Source organism: Mesoplodon bidens, assembly GCF_964165515.1.
Source record: "Mesoplodon bidens genome assembly, chromosome: 3".
Lineage (NCBI taxonomy): Eukaryota > Metazoa > Chordata > Mammalia > Artiodactyla > Ziphiidae > Mesoplodon > Mesoplodon bidens.
Window position 1 is genome coordinate 155,816,996 of NC_138178.1, and position 22,179 is coordinate 155,839,174.

Below are 22,179 nucleotides of genomic sequence, written 5' to 3' on the forward strand. Positions count from 1 at the left end.
AACATAAAATTTTACTTTCTGCAGAATTCTACTTTTAATTTCTCATATTACATGTGTTTTTTGTTTGTTTCACTTTTTTAATCTAAGAAGTCACAAACCATTTACTTTACTACCACACATTTTATTATCAAGTTCCTCTGAATTATAAAATACTGGCAGAAGAGGTATAGAGGAAAATTGTTCCAGGTACCCTCTTTGCATGTAGTTTAAACTGTTGAACACAGACTGAAAGTTTGCTGGTCTTTGAATCTGTAAACTGATAATAAAAAGCAGGCAACATAAAAGAACCAATTACTTCAGTTTGAATTAATACAATTGGATCTTCCCCTAGAATGGTTTAATCAAAGCCAGTAACATTGGGGACAACTTACAACATTATAGTTGATTTTTATACACTATCCTTAATATTATAAAACACTTCCAACTGGATCGATTTTTCCCCCTCATATAAATGCCACCACATATAACATTGCTGTTAATTGAAGTCACTTAGAAGTGAATTGCTAAAAACTCAACAATCCAAACTGATAAAAAAAAAAACAAGCACTCAAGGGCTTTTATTCAGAAGCTTCTATCTGATGTTAATGCAGAACTCATTTTAACTGCAGAGGAAGAAGTAAAGAAGCCCTTTCTCTCCCTTGTGAAAAATCCTAGCAGGGCAGGTTTGAAACAAGTACTGTTAGTTTTCTAAAAGAAATCCTAGAATAACAAATTTCTTTCTTAGAAAAGGAAGCTGTTGGTGTGGTTTAAATAAGTACATTTGTTTTCAGTCACTATCAGGAAGAAAGTTATTTTATTTCTATTTTCTTGGTTAATTTGCAAGTGACACTAGGTGAAGAAACCGAATAAGCCACTTTTAGCTGGACTGTTTTATATGAGCTACACTTGTCTCTGAGGTTTTAAAATATACTTAAAATTTAAAGATATATACATTTTAAAGGTATTATAAACTTTTTAATCTATGGGTTCTTTTTGTACTTCTTTGTAGATTTAGGTAATAGGTAGCGTCACCATCACCTTCTCATTAGATCTTTCCCACGTAAAATAGCAATAATGATTCTAGGACGGCTGCTTTTAACAATATCGTTGTGCCGTGTTACGCAACACACTGTGATATAAAGATCTGAACGCATTCAGATCAGTCTGAATCCATTAGCAGTTGTAGCAACTCTCATTAAGTGAGCAACCCATACACAGGAGAAAAATCATCTCTGGATTACAGACTTGGAGGTTCTTGGTAGCTAAAAACATCCACCTTCATTTTTTGGAGTCATTTTTAAGAACTCTGAGCAACTGTGCAGCCTTTTAAATGGGCCTCTGTCGCCCCTGACTCTCACCCAAGCTGAACTGTTGATCCTTGCATTATTCCTGATTGTTCAACTGAGTAATCTAATCTGACTTCAGCCACAGGTGACACTCTTGTTACCTGTAATTAATTTTCTTGGAAAGGTAAAGCACCTTCTCCTTCTTCTTAGTGACAATGTATCATTCAGCCACATAATTCTTTTCAAAATACAAACAGACTAGTTCAACTTAGAAAACTTAGAACAAGTACAACCTCTTAACTTTAAAATCAAAAGTGAGGAAAGTTACCAAATACATAATGCTCTTTGGTATTTGGGGGAGGGGGTGGCGGGAGGTGTTGGTATTTTGTTAAGCTGGGGGAAAATTTATACATACACTTAAAAATTTTTTATTACATAAATTATTGTTATTATTAATCGTTGTTATAATCCTAGGTAGAGGTCAGTGAAGAATTTTATGCTTAATAATAACCTTAACCTGCACTGAACACAATCACATTTGGGTGATGGATGAGCTAACTGAGGCAGCTTATTTAGAAGAGTGAATCCTGGATCCCACTGTAGAGTATCGTCACGATCAACACCTAATGCTGTTGATCTGTTCTTGCTTAACTCAGCTGGTCAGTGCGTAAAATGAAAGTAACCAATCCTCTTCATTTTGTTGAGCAGCCGTAGGACTTGACTGCAGATTAGAATGTCATAAACAGAGTTATCCTTTTAATGAGCGTGACTAGGTAAGAGAAAATGCACAGGTAAGAACAGTGCTATTAATAAAACTACAAGGGAAAAACACACACCCATTTTTGGGAAGTCCAGATGTGAGTAGACCAGTAGTCTGCTTTTATAAGTGTCATAGACTAATCATAAAATGTGTCCATCTTTGCTAAAAACCACTGATAGAGGACAATTTAGCAACGATAAAGAAAAAATACTTTAACAATTAAAAAAGTGAAAGTCTGTCTTAAACTGAAAAAAAAATCTTTTAGAAGGACGTTATTGTTCATTTCTCGTCTTCCTATTTGGTCACCATGAAAATTAAATACGTACTGTGACCAAAGTTACAAACGGAGAGTTTCTTGGTTTGCTTGGCTTTTCACCCCGTTGAGATGGAATGGGAGAATCCCCATTGTCTTCAATGATGGAAGATCTTTGCTTTCCTCAGGAGCAAATCATTCCTTGACAAAAAGCCAGAATGATGAAGAAAATAAAGTTGGTCCCATAATAACATTTCGGCTGCAGGAAAGAAGCTCGACAAAAACAGGTTATCCCCGGTACTCCCCAACTTTGTTTTAATTTCCCACAGTGGCACAGAAAGTCTCCTGGCCACAAGTTACCTATCATCTTAATTTCTCCTTCTTAGAGGGTTTGTGTTTGGTTTTTGTCCTTAATGAGACATATTTGCCAAAGAGGCATTCAAAAGGCATTTTTTACTCTTGCGGAAGAGTAATTAGGTCGGTACCTCTTTCCCTGCCAGCATTAGCCGCTCTAAAGAGAACCCTGCCCAGTATTTAATGCCCAAACACAAGCATCATTTCCACTAATTGGTCTTGAAGTTCCGATGTTCCCAAAGGGTCTCTTTATTTTCCAAGGATCAGAAAGGACATACGTAAAATGTAATATCGTCATCACTGACTTTTCTCTCTCTCATCTGCACTATTACCGTTGTCCTTTCTTATGTTTTTATAATCAACATGAACTCAACACCAACAAGGGAGGAAAATAAAAGGTTTGTATTTTTACAACAGAAGACATCTCTGGGCCAAGCTCAAATGTTGTGATAGCCATATTTATAAATATGAACAAGAATGTAAATATAGGGCATGTATTTGATTCCCTTGATGATGGGATTCCTTTTGCTGACAGTTTTCAGTGCATGGGGAAAAGGATAATGCTGCTTTAGCATGTGGACTGTGAAATGCAGGGCAAGGGGAAAAAAAAAGAAAGAACCATTCATCAAGTAGAAGCTGGAAATAGAGCATATACTACTAACCTTGTTTTTTTTTCTTTTCCGCAGCCTGAGAAAGGCTTCTGGACAAAATATCACCTAATCTCATGATAGAAAGCAAAGCAGATGATAAAAATGGGGGTAGGTATGTGGCAGAATTATTTTTACACATCCTTTTTGCTGTCCAAAGCCCTGGAATGGCGTTATTAACCATCAGGAAATTTCAAATTCTTTGACATAATGACCAGCCTCCATCAATGTCCTTACAAATGTGGCCAAACAATTATTAAGCAGCATTTTAACCATTTATATTCAAATTGGCCAAATAAATCAGTGTTGAAGGATAAGCTACCTACTCTTTCCTCTGAGTTCAATTCCCTGTTAGCTATTCTCTTGTTGATTTGTAACTTGAAAAATATAGCTCTAAGCTCTATCATTTCCCAGTGTTTTATCCAAGTGATGGACAAGCTCTGGCTGTAGCCTTCTTTGTGTTCTTTTGGGAATGTTTCTTTCTTAAAAGAGCCATTTTCCATTGTAGAAAGGAGTGTCAAAAGGCTGAGGTGAATGAAGAGGAGGAGGAGAATGTTAAAGAGACCCTTTCAAAACCAAAATTATATGTTCAAATGAATATGTTTTCTGTGCCACAGCAATATTGACCATGTAGAAGCTAAACTGCTTGTCAGCATCTATACTGTGTGTTTACTTTTACACTTCATTTAGGTGGGAGCCAGGCTCCCAGACAGAGTAGTTTGTTTACTGGTTGTATTTTTGAGTCTTTGAGCACCAGCACAAGGATGCAGTGTTAGGTGCAATGACACTGACTAGGGAAAACTTAAATAATAAACATCTGTTATACACCTCAATCTCTCACAAAATTCAGTAGATTTTCTTTTTCATCCAAATCTTGCATGGACCTTCCTCTAACCAAACCCAAATTGTCTTTAAAGGCTTCCCTATAAAGTTAGTTTTAAATCCCATTCAACATTTTAATGAAGAAGTGTTTTTTGTTTTATTTTGTTCTAATTTGTTTTCATTTCTTTGTTGCCTCTCATAGGAGCCAAACACAGGCACAGCACCTTTACTGCACTTTCTCTAAACAGCTTCCCAAGTATCTGCCATTCAACAAGCGGGAGAATTAGAAATGACATGCCTCATTGTATGGCGTGTGCACCCTCCTCACTCTGGAAAACTCCGCTTCTGGGGGTGGCAGCCTCGAAATAATGCAAGTCAGGATTGTGAAACACTGTGATGCCGTCTCAAACAGAGACTCCTCCAGTGTGTCTCTAGACAGGGCTACACCCAAAGGCAGTGGCACAGGTGACAGTAGCATTTGGGGAAGTGATTCAATCTGTTTCACAGATTCTGAGTGGCCCTCAAGTGCCACCACAGCCGCGAACGCCCTTGCTACACTTGGAGACAGAAGGAGATCTAAACTCAGTGCAAGCTGTGTTCACCATGCTTCCATCCATCACACACCCAGTCCAGCCTTATCTCTGGATATATGGGTTCTTGTGTTGCTTCTTCTCCTGGCAGCTATTATATAAGTCATAAAAGCAAACATAATAATGTCAGTCATGAACTTGGTCACTAATCAAATCAGCAGACAGAAACAATACAGGAGAAGAATACACAAACCATGTGCAAAAAGGAAAACAAATCACTCATCCTTCTCAGCCTCTTAGAGTAGGGATAACGAAATATTGCGACACAATGAAACACTATACATTGGTGAAAAAATAAACAAATGATCAAGTTTATTAGAGGCATTTGTTTCCTTTTCCCTTTTTATTTCAATAAGCTGCTTAATAGGAGAAACGACCTCACTTAGTATTTGTGGGTAACATCACAACCCCCATATTTTATGTGAGAATATACATACATACAGGTAAAATTCTCCAAAGCAGTGACTTTTCTTTTATAGGCAGAAGTCACTTGTCTTTGAAAAAAGTAAGAGTTTAATATGCTGAGACCAAATAACCGACATTGCCATGTTATCTCCTAAGACCTATGAAATACAGGTATAGATGAGGGAACTTCCTAATTCATAACATGCCTGACATACTTGTGTGTGCACACCCCACCCTCCTCCAAATTCTCTACCCCCAGAACAAAATGTGAACATTTCACATTCAGCGTATACATTTGTGGAAATGAAATGATCATCTCAATATTTCCTTCCCACATCTCCCATTCACCCCATGTACATAATATAAAGTGAGTTTTTACTGTTAGAACTTTGAGCATCGTTTTGAACTATTACAAAGAAATTTTCACTTACTAAGAAGAGCTCTTACTATTTTCCTGTCTTTAGGACAACAAATGCCAACCTTCTGCAGGTTGCTCTCAATAACAAAGACATGTACTGTAGGAAAACTTCCCTAATCCACCATGAGTATTTTCTTCTTGAACACTTATTTGATTTTCCATGGAAGGATCCTACTCTGGATCCCTTGCTACTAGAAATTACTTATTTTCCATTCCTGGTGCATAGATTTTTTTTTAAATTTTTATTTTAAATTGGAGTATAGTTGATTAACAATATTGTCCTAGTTTCAGGTGTACAGCAAAATGATTCCGTTACACAAATACATGTATCTATCCTTTTTCAAATTCTTTTCCCATTTAGGTTATTACAGAGTGTTGAGCAGAGTTCCCTGTGCTGTCCTGTAGGTCCTTGTTGGTTATCTGTTTTAAATATAGCAGTGTGTACATGTCAATCCCAAACTCCCAATCTAACACTTCCCGCCCACCCTACTCCCCTGGTAAGCATAAGTTCCTTCTCTAGACTTATTTTTCTAGTATTTATTTATGGAGGACTCATTCTCCTTCCCCCTCTTATTCTGAGTTTTCCGGCTCTGTTTCTGAGGTACTGCCTGCCTATAGTACACCACTTCACTAGCTCCCATATTCCTCTCAAACTCCTTTCCTGGCATCTCAGACAAGGTCTCTCAATACTGTTAGGGAAAACCAAGAATGTCTGCTTTGATACTAGCTTTTGCCAGATGAGTCAATTCTTCCTAAGCCCAGGGACATTCAGGAGTCCCACGGGCACAGCGGGAGAGAGCAAACTGACAAAGGACCCGTGCCCTTTCCTCTTTGCCCCTTAAGAAGATCTGAGCTGAGGATGCTCCACCATCTCCAAACAGCATGCTTCACTTAGAAACAAAGATCACTCTGGTTTTGAAAGGGCAGCCCCTGGGACGCAGCTTCTGCAGCTAAGTGAGGCGACTGCTCCAGTGTTCCAGGCATGAGTTATAAGAGCTTTGAGATTGCCATGAACTGTAGATTTATCTGCTCTTTCTAAGACAACTTACTTAACTTTTGAGAAACAAAGCAAATGTGGTTTCTCGAACAAAGTCTGGATTTTTGACAGTTCTCAGATCTTTCTTCTTCAAACAGGTATCTAGTAACTCCAGACTCAGTGCCTAATAACTGCTTCAAAAGTTCTAATCCAAATCAAGGTAGAGGATGATGGTGCACACAGGCTTGCTCTCATTAACTCTTACTTCTACCAGAAACGAAGCAGCCACTGTGCTAAATGATACCTGCTCTTATTACTTTGTTAAATCTTGCCAGCTCCCTGAGAGTTTGGGTGGTGTTTTCTTTTTTTCTTGCTTTTTAATGCCTACCCATTGAACTGTCTTTCCTAATGCACCTCACATAGCCTTTCATCAAGCAAAAAATGCCAGTTCATGACAAGAGCAGAATAAAGGCAGCGGTCTGCCCTCCCCCAACACTTCCTGACTTTTCTCAAAGTTATTCTACAGACACCAATACCTTCCACTCCAAAGTCACAGCAAGCCATTAACGACCCTTCTTAGGAAGACTCCTTCCTCAGGTCACACAGAGTCACTGTGATTTAATACCTGTCATCCCCAGATCTACTGTGTGTGACAGGTGTAGAGAGTAGACACAGGAGCGCCCTTGAGCATAACCGCTAGGCCCCCAAATAGGGCTGCGCCGTTCTCACCCCAGTGCTCCTGCTGGCCCCCGGCGCCCCACATCCCAGCCCCTACCCCGGCCGCCCTGCGGAGAAGCCCCTCTCGGCGCAGCTCACCTGTTTGTAGGCATCGAGAAGGAAGCTCTTCCAGATGCAGCGCATCCCCTCTGAGGTCAGCATGCGCCTCCACTCCCCGCGAGTGGACTTGGAGCGGCTCAGCAACAGCACCACGTGCTTGAGGAGAACGACCGAGTCATAGAGCGCCAGGAAGAGGCAGTTGGAGAAAAAAACTGGCAGAATCTGCAGTGTGATCAGCAAGTCTACGCTGAGGATGCCCATCTTCTCTGCCTCCTGGGTCAGTTGCCTTGTGCGCTCTGGTTCCCCTTCACCCTCTTATTTAAAAGGGGGGTGGTGATTGAGGGGGTGGGGGAGGGGAGGGGGGAGGGTGGGGGTGGGGGGAGAGGGAGAAAAACTAAATTAAAAGGAAGCCCAAGTTGTCTCCTTTTTCAAAGAAGCAGAAATGGCAAGACCAAGTCCAGTCTCTCCAGCCCAGCAGCTGGAGTGTGCCCATCAATTCATTCAATTCGGAGCTGCTGCTTTTTTTTTTTTTTTTTCAGGATTTAAGATGTTAAAAAAAAAAAAAAAAACTGGCGTACCCGTCCCTAATCCAGTTACCCCTCTCAGAGTCGGTTAAAGACAGGCAGTTCTACTTTCATTTCCAAGCACCTATGAGACTGTGGCAGAGATTGCAAAATTTTCTTTAGCTTTTCATTGTCTCTATGTTCAGAAACGTAGCCTGTTTCTTTCTAGAAGTGCCAGAGTTTTTAAAATGTGCTTTAAGGGTAGTTTTCTCCCTTCTTTACTCCGTTTACACACACTTTCTGTTCTCCTTCTCCCAGCCTGTCTCACTTTCTCCCTTCCTCAGGAGCGACTGACTTCTCTCTTTTTCCTCACTCCCTCTGGCTTTTCCTTCGTACTATCTGTCTGTGGTGCAAAGTGCCTCTCTCTGCAGCCCAGTGAGTCTCCCTGAAGCCTTTTATACATTCCCTGGCTAATTGCTGCAATAGAGAAATGAAAGCCTAATCTTGGTAAAGATCTTGACGTCATTGAGAAAGAGGGCTTTACTTTGGCCAGGACTGCAGTGAATAGAAAAGCAAAACTCGGCAACTTTTTTTTTTTTTTTTTTTTTTTTAGGAGGTGGGGTGGGGGGCAGACGGACAGTGGAATTTTGCTTTGTGATTTAAAGAGAGAGAAAAATATTAATACCTTTGAGGGTTTTCAGGCAATGCTCCCAAACTTTAGGGAAAGTTACTTAATACAATGTGTAGATTGACAGGGAAACTCTCTCTCCTCTGATTATTATTATTGTTATTGTTTATTTATAAGGGGTTTGGGAAAGAAAGGATCCTGCAAGGCAAGTAGAAAAGAGGAAGATTAATCATAGATGGTCTCTGTTCTATTTCTTGGAAGATGTGAATGCTTACCTTCCATCTTTACGCCTATATACTATGACTGTCTCCCTTCAGATCTGTGACCTCAGCTCTTTAAATATTTTTGAGTCATAACCTTATTTAAGAAAATCCAAAGTGAATTGTGAGGTGGAAAACTTTTAAACTCTTTGAGTACCACCACAGCACTTTTCTAAAGCTTCTTGTTGAAAATTAGTACAAGTTTTCTTTTTAGTTTTACTGAAGCTTCCAATGCAAAAAAAAAAAAAAAGAAAATCTTCTAGACATGAAAGTAGCTGGGTGCCCAGACCTTCTTTTAGTGCCATTTTGCCTATATGGAGATTAAATAAAATTTTTATTAAGTGGCATTAAGCAGAAATATATTCTTTATAAGAGAACTCTTTAATTTCTGCAATTGCCCTGCTTCTGTTAACCTAGCTCCTAAGAGACCTGACACTTCAAGGAACCTTCTTTTTGCTTGAAAAAAAAAATTAATTAAATTTGTAGGTGGTTAAGAGCAGACTTTGAATTGGCTCAAGAGTCACACTGACCATTGCTCAGTGGCTTGCCTCTCCCACTAGTCTCCAAAACTGACAGGTCCTTAGGCAGGCAATGCTTTGGCAGAATGCCATGACCCCCATCTCATTCTAGTTTTCCTTCCTCACTTACCTAACAGATCACCTCTAGGAATTATGTTTTCTTGGAAGAAGGAGTGGTGAATACAGACATTGAGGTGGAGATATAGAATGTAAATTGAAAATGAATTAGCCGACTTCTTCATGTTCACGGAGCTCCCATTAAGCATGAGTTAAGCAGTGGGTGCAAATACATGGACAGTACATTTCTGTGTTTTGTCCCTGTGGTTAAAACCTGCAAGATCAGAGAACTAATTTAAAAGCCTAGAGTAGGGGTCATTAATTGGTGGGCCCATGGGCCAAATTCTGCATGCATATGCATTTTATTTGCTTGGCACAGTGCTTTCTGCCTTTAATAAAATAATTGAGTGAGAGTGCCTTTCGGTTCCGAGAGACCAGAGTTTCCTGTCTGCTTTGTTCGTTGCTATCTCTCAGCAGTTAGAACCATGCCTGGCACGTAGTGAGTGCAAGGAAGGTGTCCTGAATAGATAAATGGGCCAGGCATGCATTGCTCCACACTAGGGACGCCATTCACATACCATATGTTGTGACCATGACTGGGGTACCCCAGAATTGTGTGCATCCTGGTGGACTTGGGTGGGGCCCTCCCCATTGAGACAACCCTCACCATTCCCTATTGTCCTAAAAACCTGATTCCTTCATTTTTATCATCAGTTTAGCCCATGACAGGTTTTGGATTTGCATCCCACGGACTAAATTTTTAGAGAAGACTTCAAAGCCTAGAAAAATGAACATAAGCCACATAGAAAAATATTTTTCCTATGACTAGCATACATTGTTAGCAAAGGATATTATTTGTATACGTAATATATATTTACTCCATTCATTCTCTCAATCTTCTCCTTGTGGGAAAAAAAAAAAGGGACAAAAAAGGGAGGTGGCAACATGGTATTTTAACTGGTATAGATGGGAAAGCTACGGTGCCAGACAGAGTGCCAGCCAACAACGACAGAAGAAGGTGTGGACTCAGGAAATGACACTTCCACTCACCGCCCAAGCCTTAAAATCTCACCCCTTCTCAGACATTCATTTTGCCCTGTTTGAATTAAACCAGTGCTCCTTTAAGGTAGAGATTTCTTGGCAGCTATAAACCAATTCTCCCTCACTTGTCACTTGCTTTCAATGAGAGGCGTATGTTTGGAAATGGCAAGACAAGGAGGAGGATTGGTAGAGAATCAGAAAAAAATGCCTTCTTTTTAAATGCAAAGTTCAAGGCACGTGCAGACTACAAATGGTTATAAATCAAAATTTTTTTCTTTTTACAAAGTCAGAAGTGTTTGAGAGGTTTTTTTTTTCAAAAAAAAGAAGAACAAATTGGCAGATAGCCAATCTGATTGTGACATTTCTCAGATTTCTTCTGTCATTTTCTTTAAATGAATGAATAAATAAATCACAAAACCAAGAGCCTTTCTTTTACTTGTTAGACAGTCTGTCCAATCTAGAAATTACATTTCTCCAAAGCTATTTCTCTTTTTATACATGGTTCACAACTGCTTGTTCACAACTAAATATTATTATTTAGCACTTTGATCTTCAAGTAATTTTATACCAATTAAGTAACAAAAACAACCCATAAAGTGACAGAGTATGATTTGTCCCATCATGTAAATGAGAGAAAGTAGATCATCAAGGTTGTAAAGTCAGAGCTGGTGTTGGGATATTTTCCCCAACTCTAAACCTCGATGCTTTTCCTATATGACTATTTTATTGGTCCTGGTCGTAACCTCAGAGAATGAAAACCCTTGCACAAAGGATATCTGGTATTTCACATTTGTTTAATATTGCCCCAATTCAAGCTCCTGGTTCCATCTGAAAGGCTTGGATATCTTCTTGGTCATGTAAGTGTTCTTAGCAATCAACACTGTAATGAGTTAAATGCAAACCAATGTGTGGTATGTTAGTTGAATTTCCCCATACAATGCTGTACACAGGTTTTAAATTCCAAAGAGAGGTAGTCTAGAGAAAAATGCTTTAGGCTTTTTAATAAGAACAGAACCAATGTAAAACTGTTTAATTTTTTTCCCTTTTCATAGTTTGAGAGCAGCAGGTCCTACCATAGTGTCCTTCCGTTTGGAAAAACAAGCATATGAGTGATAAGGCTTCCTTTGGTCCACTTTTTGACTCTTAAATTGAGGTTAAGAAAATGAAGTTGGATAACCTGAAAGCACACCTGGAGATTTCAAGGATGGAAGCTACCACTACTCTTGCCTTATTGTTATCTGAAGGCAGCAAAGGGCATTCAAGAACACTATGGAATTCATGCTGTGGATTTTCAAGTGGTCTTAGTTTCATAAAATTTTATTCCTTCCAATTCAAGTGATTTTCTAAATATAATTTTTAAATGGAGATTAAATTTTACTTTAATAAAAACTTGTCTAATAAATATATTATAAATCCAGTAATGTCTGGTCAGGACAGGTGCATTGATTCTGGATTTGGGAATATGACTGCCATACATATAACCTCCTACCCCCCAAAATAGTGCACCTCTTACCAGAGAAGGAAATCACAAACTGCACAACCTCCCATCTCTAGTGACCCCTGACTGTGCTGAGAGTGAGTTATAATGAAGGGTTCACACCACAACTACTGAATCACTCAAAATTCCCTGTGGGCCCATCCACTCTACAAACACAGCCATGTTCCCTGCCCTGTGATGAAAGGAGAAGCTCAATGGATAAAATAGACAACCCCAGAGTAAACTCTGACACACCTTGAGCAAAGCAACTTAGGGCTGGGGTCGAGAAGGCGGACGCTCTGGGAGGTATGAGAATTCTATCCCAACAGCCCAGCCATGTCTTAGGTCCCTTTGCAAGCCCTGGCAGAGAGCGCAGTCTGAGGCGTTAATGCATTCTTCCCTCAGGAACTGCAGCTGCTCTTTTTTCTTCCAGGCCACCTACTGGCAAAACAGAGAAGGAAAAGAAAAAGGAAAACACAGGAGGAGGGGAAAGCAGAAATGGAGAGAAGGAAGATGAGGAGGGTGGAGAGGAGAAAGAGGAATGTAGAAAAAAGGAGAAAATTCGATGAATTGCCTGCAGAGGCTGCCAGCCAGAGAGCCAATTAACGCCAATTGTGGCAATGCTTTCTGTGAGGAAGACAGCTGTCCAGAAACTGGATGGATGCCAGCACCTTGTTTCACAGTGGCCAGTGTACAGCTGTTAGGAGACAACAGCTTTCATTTGCTATTGACCTGATCTAGATCTAAAGTGATGGCCAGTCCCCAACCCACTTGGTCAAACCTCTTTAGGTGCTATGAGGCTCTCTGAGTGTTAGTTTTGAGACTAGTTTATTAACCTCTAGAGACAGCAGGGTTGGATGGAGGGTAGTGGAATAGATGAGAAGAACACTCTGTAAAGTTATACATGGTGAATTCCTTCAGGACACAAAGCCCTCAGAAGGAACAAATTGAACTCAACCTCTCTTTTCCAAAAATTTGACTCAACATCCTCATTCTCCCTAAATCCTTGACCCAATGCAATAGACCAAAAGAAACAAGGGAACATAATCAAAATCAGTCATCATTTTTGGAACAACTTTTCCTCTACTTTGTTTCATTCCACAGCTCATAGGAAACCACCAGATGATATTAAGTTTTAAAATAAAGTAGGTCATACTTTATAAATGGTTTTATAGTAGCTTTTAAAAAAATCCCTTATATATCACCACACTCATACGCTGAGTACATGAACACAGAGCATGACAAAATGTATTAACATACATGCCAGTTCATGCCATTCCAGAAGTAATAATGTAGCTTGTTCCCACTGAGAGCAAAGTATGCCACACCACCTCTCTTAAGAATCAGTAGATACTAATGCACAGAGGAAATATTCTATTCCAAGCTCAGTGGAGATGGAGAAGCTAATAGAATTAACTGTAGCATGAAAAATCCATGTTTGATATGGGGGTAAGATACCTTCAGTGAGGATGACTGTACAATGAGATATGTTACCAAGGGAAGTTATGGAAATGTTATCAGTGGACCTATTCTCAAGGTAGGGAGGGAAGCCCATAAGATAATCTCTCAAAAGCTTTCAAGCCTCTGGTGCTATTAAGATACTAGTTAAGAATAAGTTAATATATAACACATACATAAAACCGTCCAACTGGGCTAATGGCAGAATACCATAATCATAAATTATTGCTCCATGTCCATTTTAATTTTGAAAACTAATTTTTTGTACAATTAAGTGAATCCTTATGCTTTTCTAAGGGAGAGTAGATGAGATGAGAAGACATCTCCTTAGATGTCTTCTAATGAGAAAATATAAGACATGAAATTCAAATCTATTTTTAAAATTCAGCCTCATTTATTAGATGGACCCTGGTATCTTTTATCAAGACACAACTACTTAGCTAAATGATTATTTTAAAAATAGATGTATACAAATTCCTGAATAGTCTTATTTTGTTTTCTGAGGGGAATTTTCTATCATGTTTTGAGGACTCAACATCTGCCTTCCCAAAATAGAAACAATACTCTTTATGATTGTTGTATTAGTAACGAGCTAAATGATACACAAATCTAAGACCTCAGATTCCTCAGAGCATAATCTCTTTTGCTTCCTGGTAAATGTTAAATAACACCAGCTTACTCAGAAAATTGGCATTCACCTCCTATCAAGAGATGTCTTGTTCTGACAATCATCAGACTCAAACTATTTCTGGGGCCATACAGGTCCATATGACCAAAAGCAAACCTCTGAACTGATTTCTCTACCTATAAAATGGAGCTAAAGATGGCTTCCCACATTTATCTCAGGTTGGTGGCTGAGATAGTCATAACATACTCATGCTTTTAAGAGACTTAGTCTTTTTAAAAAAATGCTCAAAATAAAAAGCAATCTTGGATGATGTTTATTCAGACCTGCCAATGTCAATAGATTCCCTCTAATAAAAACTTCTTTGGAGAAAAAAAAGTTCCTGGCAGGTCAGATCTGATTTTAGTATTAATTACCAACCTGCTCTACCTGAATTTAAGGAAACTTTGGTTACTTAGTGGAAAACAGGAAAGACTACCTGTAATTGGGGATGTTAGAAATGGGCAAATTTTGCCTAAAGAATAATAATCGACCTGAATCTTTGCCCAAACTCAAAGCTGAACTGAACCTGCTCGAGAGCCGTCTAGAAAAGCATGAACTTAACGATAAATTATTCACCACGTCACACTCCTGCACCTTCCATGATTCTAGGGAGAATAGAAAGAAAAGCTACCCAAATACTTCTGATCCTAGAAAACAATTGTTCTCCTAAGTTTCCTAGACCAGAATTGGATAGATAAACGTTCAATAACAAAGGAGGAAAACCACTGACATTTTAGTGGATAATGTGCTTGTCAAATTGAAGGCTTAACAAAAGTCAATGGCTGCCAATATGTGTGGTACTATTTTGTTTTATTCATCCTACATAGAAACACGTCCCTACTATCCAGAACTGTGGTCTCAAAAGAGCTATCAAAGCTATTTGTTTTCTTGTGTGACAAAAGGACTCTTCCAGAAGGAATTAGTAGGCTTTGCATGTTGGGAGGAGACAGGAGGCAAAGCAAAAAGATGGAAGACAGAGCTGGATTTAGGAGAATAAATGTAATAAATATTGGGGGGGGGCAGTGCATAATCAATAGCATTTGATTCCTTGATCACAACAGATGCTAAATATTGGGAAAAATAGAGAAACATAAAGAATATAGAGGTTCAAGGAAAGGATGTGAAATTGGAAGTCAGTGGGCAAAATACTTTGTTTTTCTATATGCAGCCCCCAGCGAAAGGATATGGGAAATGGGAGAAAGGGGATAGGAAAAAGTCAAAGACATTTGTTTACCTTGTGCAATTAGCTCAAGTTCACTCAAATGATTAGCCACGATGACATTTATTCAGTTAGCCATCCTCTTAAAACAAATGTTTACTGAAACCTACAAAGAGCTAGTCATTGTGCTGGGCATTGAAAAGGATCCCTGGGTCGCAATCAAATTCAGAGTCCAGTAGGGGGAGACAGATATGTAAACCAAAGAGGGCAACTCAACATTCTAGGGGCTATAATAGAATTGCAGCATACAGTATGGTATAAAGGAAAAATAAGCCAATTCTATGTGAGATAAGAGTCAAGGAAGAGTTAATGAAGAATATACACAGGCCCCACTAAATATAGTTCTGCAAAATCTAATTTAGAGATGTGGCCTTTGTTAATGGAACAAGCTTTAAACAATGTTTTCATATACATCCATGTTTGTAATATTTTATCATTAATCTCTACTACAGGGACTTACATAGTATTTTTTGACTCTGAAACATAAGTTGTTTAGGAATCAATAACCTTCTCTTGGTAAACAATAAAGCTGTTATAGCTATACATAATGAAAAAAGTTTGCTTAGAACTTTGTTTGGACAGATCCTATCAGTAACAAAAAGAAACAGGGACCTGCGTATATCCTTTGATTTTCAATTGACAGGAAGTTACTTCGTACAACTTCAATCTTAACATCTTAATGTTATGGATATACCATGGAAGCTGGGAAGCACTTCTTGGCGGTGCTGTTCACATCTAGTTAAAGAATACCTCAGTGACAGGGATAGCAGTGACCAGAATAATTCCAGTTCTCCATGATCACACTTACATGATTTCAAGGCATTCAGTTCATTTTTAGGTTCTCCAAGTACCTCACCAGGGAAGCTAATAAAGCACACTAAGCTTCCAAATTAGTGACTATTGAACAATGTAGGCTTTAAACTGCTACAGGGAAAAATGGGTCCAGTAACTCAGAATGACTTTAATCCAAATTTTCAGTCTTTCTGTTCTTTTCAGTCTATAGCTTAGAGTACCTCTCTTGATTCTTTATTTGTGATTTTTATTACCTTTGACCTCTCATGACAAATCACCCTGACAGTGTACAGAAAGCAGGGTTAGAAACATTGAGGATGTTTACTTGCTGGGAAAATTTATGAGCTAGTTCAACAATGATGTGGAAATCAAGATTTTATGGAAATAGGATATATTTGTGAAATGCAGAACCTGTGGTATAGGTGCACAATGAGCATTCTTATTTCCATATTTAGAGTATAAACTCCTGCTGGGAAATAGTTAAATCCTGGGATTTGAAAACAGTGTTTATTATGGGAAAATTCAAACACATGCAAATGTAGAGTGATAAGAATAAGGAACCCTCATGTACCCATCAGCCAGCTTCAACAAATATGAACTCATGACCAATCTTGTTTCATTTCCACCCACTTTCCTGCTTCCCATGTAATTATGAAGGACGTTCCAGTCAAGATTTTTGATTCTCCCAAAGCAACTACAATGTTTTTTTGACTACAGAAAGCATCATATAAATTAGCTAGCTAACTGATATTCTCTTGTCTCTATCTTTTTAATCACTGACACATCTGTCAAGCCACTAAGGAAGAAATGGAAAATAGACATTCCTCCCCATTATTTCTGAGCTTAAATCCAATCTTTCATCTGAGTACTCTTGTGCTACAGTGATGGGTGTTGTAAAAAAAAATGCATACATACATTGATAATAAAACGATAACATTTTTCATAAGTTATTGAACCACAGTCATTTCCTTTTTTCATTCATTTTTGATTGTATGCAGTACACATGCTGACTCAGAGTGAGACTGCATTTTACGTTACAAGGTGGTCTCAGTTTACTCATTTGCATCCACCCCCAAATGCAAGGTATGACATGAAATTGCCTACTAGGTCATAAGAATCTGACAATTCTGACAGAACAAAAGCTTATGATAAGAATTCATGGAAGTGATCAATGACAAGCTAATGTGTTTCTTGACATGAAATTTCTAATAGTGAAACTTCATTGATACAAGAAAATAAAAAAATTAATATAAAAACAAACATTACATGAATATAAAATTTAACTTCTTTGTGAAACCCATAATAATAGGTCTGTATGCCTAATTCCCTAAAGTTATTCTTCCTTGAATCATCAAACATTCCCTAAACAGAATAATCTCTTCCATTAGAGATCTGGCATCTTCTCAGCTACTTAGAATTCCAGAACAACCCCCAGCCCCAAAAGTGATGAATAGATGCTTTATAGGGTTTTATGGAAAATATAATACCTTTCTATTTTATACCATATAATACCATATTATTGATCACTAAGAAGAAGATGGAGGGGATGAGGGGAGAAGGACATGCATCTATTTGAGTCTCTGTATTTTCTCCTACAGGAAGTATAAAATTTTACCTGATGCTATTCCAGAATAGTGTATTTGCATATGCATGTACATTAAATTTTGTAGGTGTGCTTTGCTATATTGGAAAACATATTCAAATAATAAATCTCAATAAATGAAAATGAGTTTCTTTTCCTACAGTACATAAAAATGCCAGGGCAATCTGCTTTCCATGCTCAGACACCAAAGAGCTAAACATTGAGTGATATCCAACTTTATGAGACCATAAAAATGAAATAAAAATGAGTAAGAAGATAAACATTAAAGAGATAAACACTGTCAAACAGAAATGATTACAAAGTTTGTAACAATCTGCATTTTTCATTGTTTTCTATTTACCTAGTTTCCTCACTATGCATTTCTTTTGCTCATTTCCCTTCTTTTAATAATGTATGTTCCCATAATCACTGATACTAAAGTAAAGGATGTGAAACAGGACTTAGTTTATATTTATCTGGAGAAATATAAGTAACTTGAAAATACAAAATTTTCCCTATATACTTGAATGTTTCATCTAGCCACTTTCATTTAATAGCGCTGGAAAATTGAGCTCCTTTTTAACAGGGGTAGTTTGCTTTGTACTATATGAAACCACCATATTCAACATTTCTTGACCTACAAAAACAGCAATTTCATATTGTTTAACCTAATAGTATTTCAAATAGCAAAAAGTCTACAGATTGCCATTTCTCTTGAGCTACATATGGTATTTACTGGTGAAATGCACAGAAAAAAATGAAAGTATTGTTTCCATTGGTGTACCCTTGACATTATTGAAATTTTATTTTTTAAATCATAACATATTAATAATAAAAATCAAATTAATATTGTTTTTTAGTCTGGTCAGTCAATGATTCTGTCATTGGCCTAATGTAGCCCCTGGAAGAAATTACACCCTACCAATTAGTGTGTTCAGTAGACATAGCAGTTCCTTCTTCAAAATTATGACACCTAAAATGTATGTGAGAACACAGAATGTCACTATTTATAAGACCTAGTAAAACCTTTGACTAGAAAAGGTTTTGTAGACAATATGTTGCTTTGTTATTAACAAATTAGATGTGCTTATTCTATAGTAATAATGGGGTGTGGTGTGGGGAAGGACAGTCTAAAGTTTTGGAAGTAGAAAAGTCAACCTGAATGAAGACTGATGTTAAAAAGTCAAGTTACATAACAATGGTACTCAGTTTAGCAAGAAGGGGTTTCTGTTACAATCTAATTTTACGTATGTCCATAAAAAGTTGAAAAGGTAACTCAGATATTTTAAGTATAGAATAATTTCTTCTCTGATCATATAGTTCATGTCTGCTACTCCGAAGGTATTACTATTAATGGGAACTTTTGTAAGACTTGATTTCTGAGTTACCATCTCAATTTGGGGGTTAACTTAGTCTGTCCCTATTGTAGACAAAGTTCAATAAGCTCCACAAAGCAGACCAAATACATTCTTTAGACACCAAGTCACTACTTTACTTCTATGACGTACCTTCATTAAATTTGTCAAACAAAATAAAGTAACAGTAAAGAAATGTGGATTATATAATAGACTACCAAGTAAGTACCCAATTATCATCTCACTTAATCCTTCTTTTATGATAATGATGATATCAACACAAACAGCACCAACAAGTAATGACAGCTGACACGTATTGAGACTTCATACGTACTACTCACTCTTCTAAATGCTTTAATTGTATTAAGTCATTTAATCTTTATAACAATCTTACTGGCCTAAATACCATTATTAGGCTCACTTTGTAAGTGAGAAAACCAAGGCTCAGGGGAGGGGTAAAGCAAATTGCCAAAGGTCACAGTCTCTGAATTACAAAACCCTAATGCTAGAAGGGCTCATGAAGCACTCCATCAGTTTATCCCTCAATTTGTGTGGTAGACTGAAAAAAAAAGAAATAAACCCAAAAACCAACCAAACAAAAACCTCCCCCACAAATGATATTAAGTCCTAATCCCTGGAACTCATAAATGTTAACTTATTTGGATAAAAGGTCTTTGCAGATGTGATTATGTTGAGGATTTTGAGATGAGAGATGGAGAAATTATCCTGGAATATCCAGGTGGGCCCGAAGTGCCATCTCATGCACCCTTTTAAAACAGAGGCAGAGGGAGATTTCACACACATACACACACGAAAAGGTAATGAGAAAACAGAGCAAAAATAGATTTGAAGATGCCAGCCTTAAAGATTAGAATGATGTGGTCACAAGCCAAGGGATGTTGACTACAAGAGGAAAAGAAAGGATTCTTCTCTAGAGCCTCCAGAGGGAGCATAACCCTACCCACACATTGATTTTGACCCAGTGATACTGATTTCATACTCTGGCCTCCAGAACTGTGAGAAAATAAATTTCTATTGGTTAAAGCCAATTAATTTGTGGTAATCCATTATGGCAACTGTAGAGAACTAATACAGGCTGAAATTAGAATGGTTATACTGTTGAACATAAGTTAAATGTTCCTGTTTTTAAAAACTCTAAAGAGATTTAAACTTTTTCCTTCAGTAACACACTGCAACATTTGACCATCTCACTCTTGGAAATAATTATTTCTAATTTATAAATCATCTACTTCCTTTTGCTCTGCCTTCTATAGGAAGAGATAATAGTTTATTTTTGTCCTTTATGATAGTCCTCCATACTCTAAGTGACTTCACATCACTGTTAAATTTCATAGGATGAATAATTCTCATTTATTTAGTCTCTTTATTACAGGACCAATTTCTGGTGTTAGGATTATCTTTCTAGTTTTCCTCTGAAGTCCCACTATAGTTGCAAAACTCAGAAATGGTTCCAGATTTCCAATAAACTAGATTTTTTTCAAGATTTAAGCATAATGGAGAGAGCTATGGAATGGGGTGCGTGTAGCTGTGTGATTTTCAGAATTAATAATGGATCTTCAACTTATAAATACTTACATTAATTTAGTCAAAATTCCTCTAACATTAACAGTGATTATTTATTCTACAGGCATTTCTATCAATTCCACAAATTGCTTCTAGTCATCCAAACAGACTGTCAAAAAATTGTTAGATAATACCATCTGTGATTTCTATACTGAGAATTTAATCTATAAGGTAGTATAACAAATTGAAACAACATATATTTACTTAGTGATGGTAGACAAGATTTTTGCATAACAGAAAATACAGGGGACATCATGACCTCTAGTCAATTTATGAAAATTATAAAATTACAGATACACTTACTTGTCCTAAGCTCTGGAAGGCTTTACACCAACCTGACTGATTACTATGAAACCACATCTAGATTACTCTGTGATAGGATGGCCAACACAGGTGAAGCTATCTGCACATCTACCAGATGCTAGTCGCACCACCTCACCTGAGCCCCCAATCAAAAACCTCTCCAATACTGTCAAACGTTCCCTGGGGAACAGAATCAATTCCCATTGAAAATACTGATTTAGAGCAAGCATAAATAATAATGAATATAACCAATTGCTGAAATGGGATAATTTAAGAAACAAAGAGTGGAGCTAATGCCTCTTTTACATTGGTCTTGATTTAAAGGAAATCATAAAAGTTGTAAGGCAGGCCAACAAGGACCCCCTTGAACACAAAAGATAGACTTCTTTAAAAGAACAGTTGAGAGTTCATTTATTTTTTAAATTTTTTTGAGTTTATTTTTTAATCAGACAATTTTGTGACTGATCTCTAGCCTCCAAAACAGCTTGCTCCTGTTCCATATCTCTTCGACATGTCTTAATTTAGTTTTCTGAGAATGAGGATTTTAAAGCCAATCCTTGATTGACATGGATTACACTGACATTCAGGGCAGGTGTGCATCCAGAGCAGTTCTATTCATATATGTATCTAGAGCACACAAAGGCAATGTTCCTGTGTTAGATATTAACAGTTTCATTAACTTAAGTGGCCAACAGGCCTATTTTTAATTCCCTGGGTGATTTAAAAGTGGAGGTAAGGAGAAAAGGATTTAGTAAAAGGCCAACTGAGATGCTTTCCCCCTGTTTCACCCCCAAATGGGATCTCTGTTCTTTCTACAGCAGAAAAAATAAAACTAAGTGATATTAGTCAAAAGACTCCCAATAGCAATAAGGTAGCATCATCTTTAAGAGAAATAGAAATTTATAGAGCAGATTTTCAGCCCTTTACTTTCCAAATAATAGAATAAATATGTAAGCACAAAGAATCTTAAATTCATCAATAAAAGATTTTTGTAAATGTTTGTAGAAATGACACCATCTGAGTTGCTGGAACTCTAAGAAGCTTCTACTTGCACTGTGATTTCTCTCTTTTTTTTTTTTTTTTTTTTTTTGCGATATGCAGGCCTCTCACTGCTGTGGCCTCTCCCGCCGCGGAGCACAGGCTCCGGACACGCAGGCTCCATGGCCATGGCTTGCGGGCCCAGCCGCTCCGCAGCATGTGGGATCTTCCCGGACCGGGGCACGAACCCGCGTCCCCTGCATCGGCAGGCGGACCCCCAACCACTGTGCCACCAGGGAAGCCCGTGATTTCTCTTTAAATCATGTAATTTTAAAAAAATAAATTTCTTTCATTATTTATTTTTTGACTGCGTTGGGTTTTCATTGATGCACGCGGGCTTTCTCTAGTTGCGGTGAGTGGGGGCTACTCTTCGTTGCGGTGTGTGGGCTTCTCATTGTGGTGGCTTCTCTCGTTACAGAGCACTGGCTCT

General features: G+C 37.9%; 1 protein-coding gene across 4 annotated transcripts in view; it reads right to left on the reverse strand.

Annotated features, from left to right (window-relative positions):
• The window catches only part of DIO2 (iodothyronine deiodinase 2), a 68,881-nt gene that overhangs the window by 4,478 nt on the left and 42,224 nt on the right, over window positions 1-22,179 (reverse strand). For 3 of the 4 annotated variants that reach the window (XM_081230028.1, XM_081230030.1, XM_081230027.1), the window contains one exon: window positions 7,307-7,581. In XM_081230028.1, the coding sequence (XP_081086154.1) occupies window positions 7,307-7,528 (222 nt within the window). In that variant the 5' untranslated portion in view covers window positions 7,529-7,581. Of the gene's footprint in view, window positions 1-7,306; window positions 7,582-8,455; window positions 8,743-22,179 lie in introns of those variants that run through there. The other variant, XM_081230029.1, reaches the window with a different exon arrangement.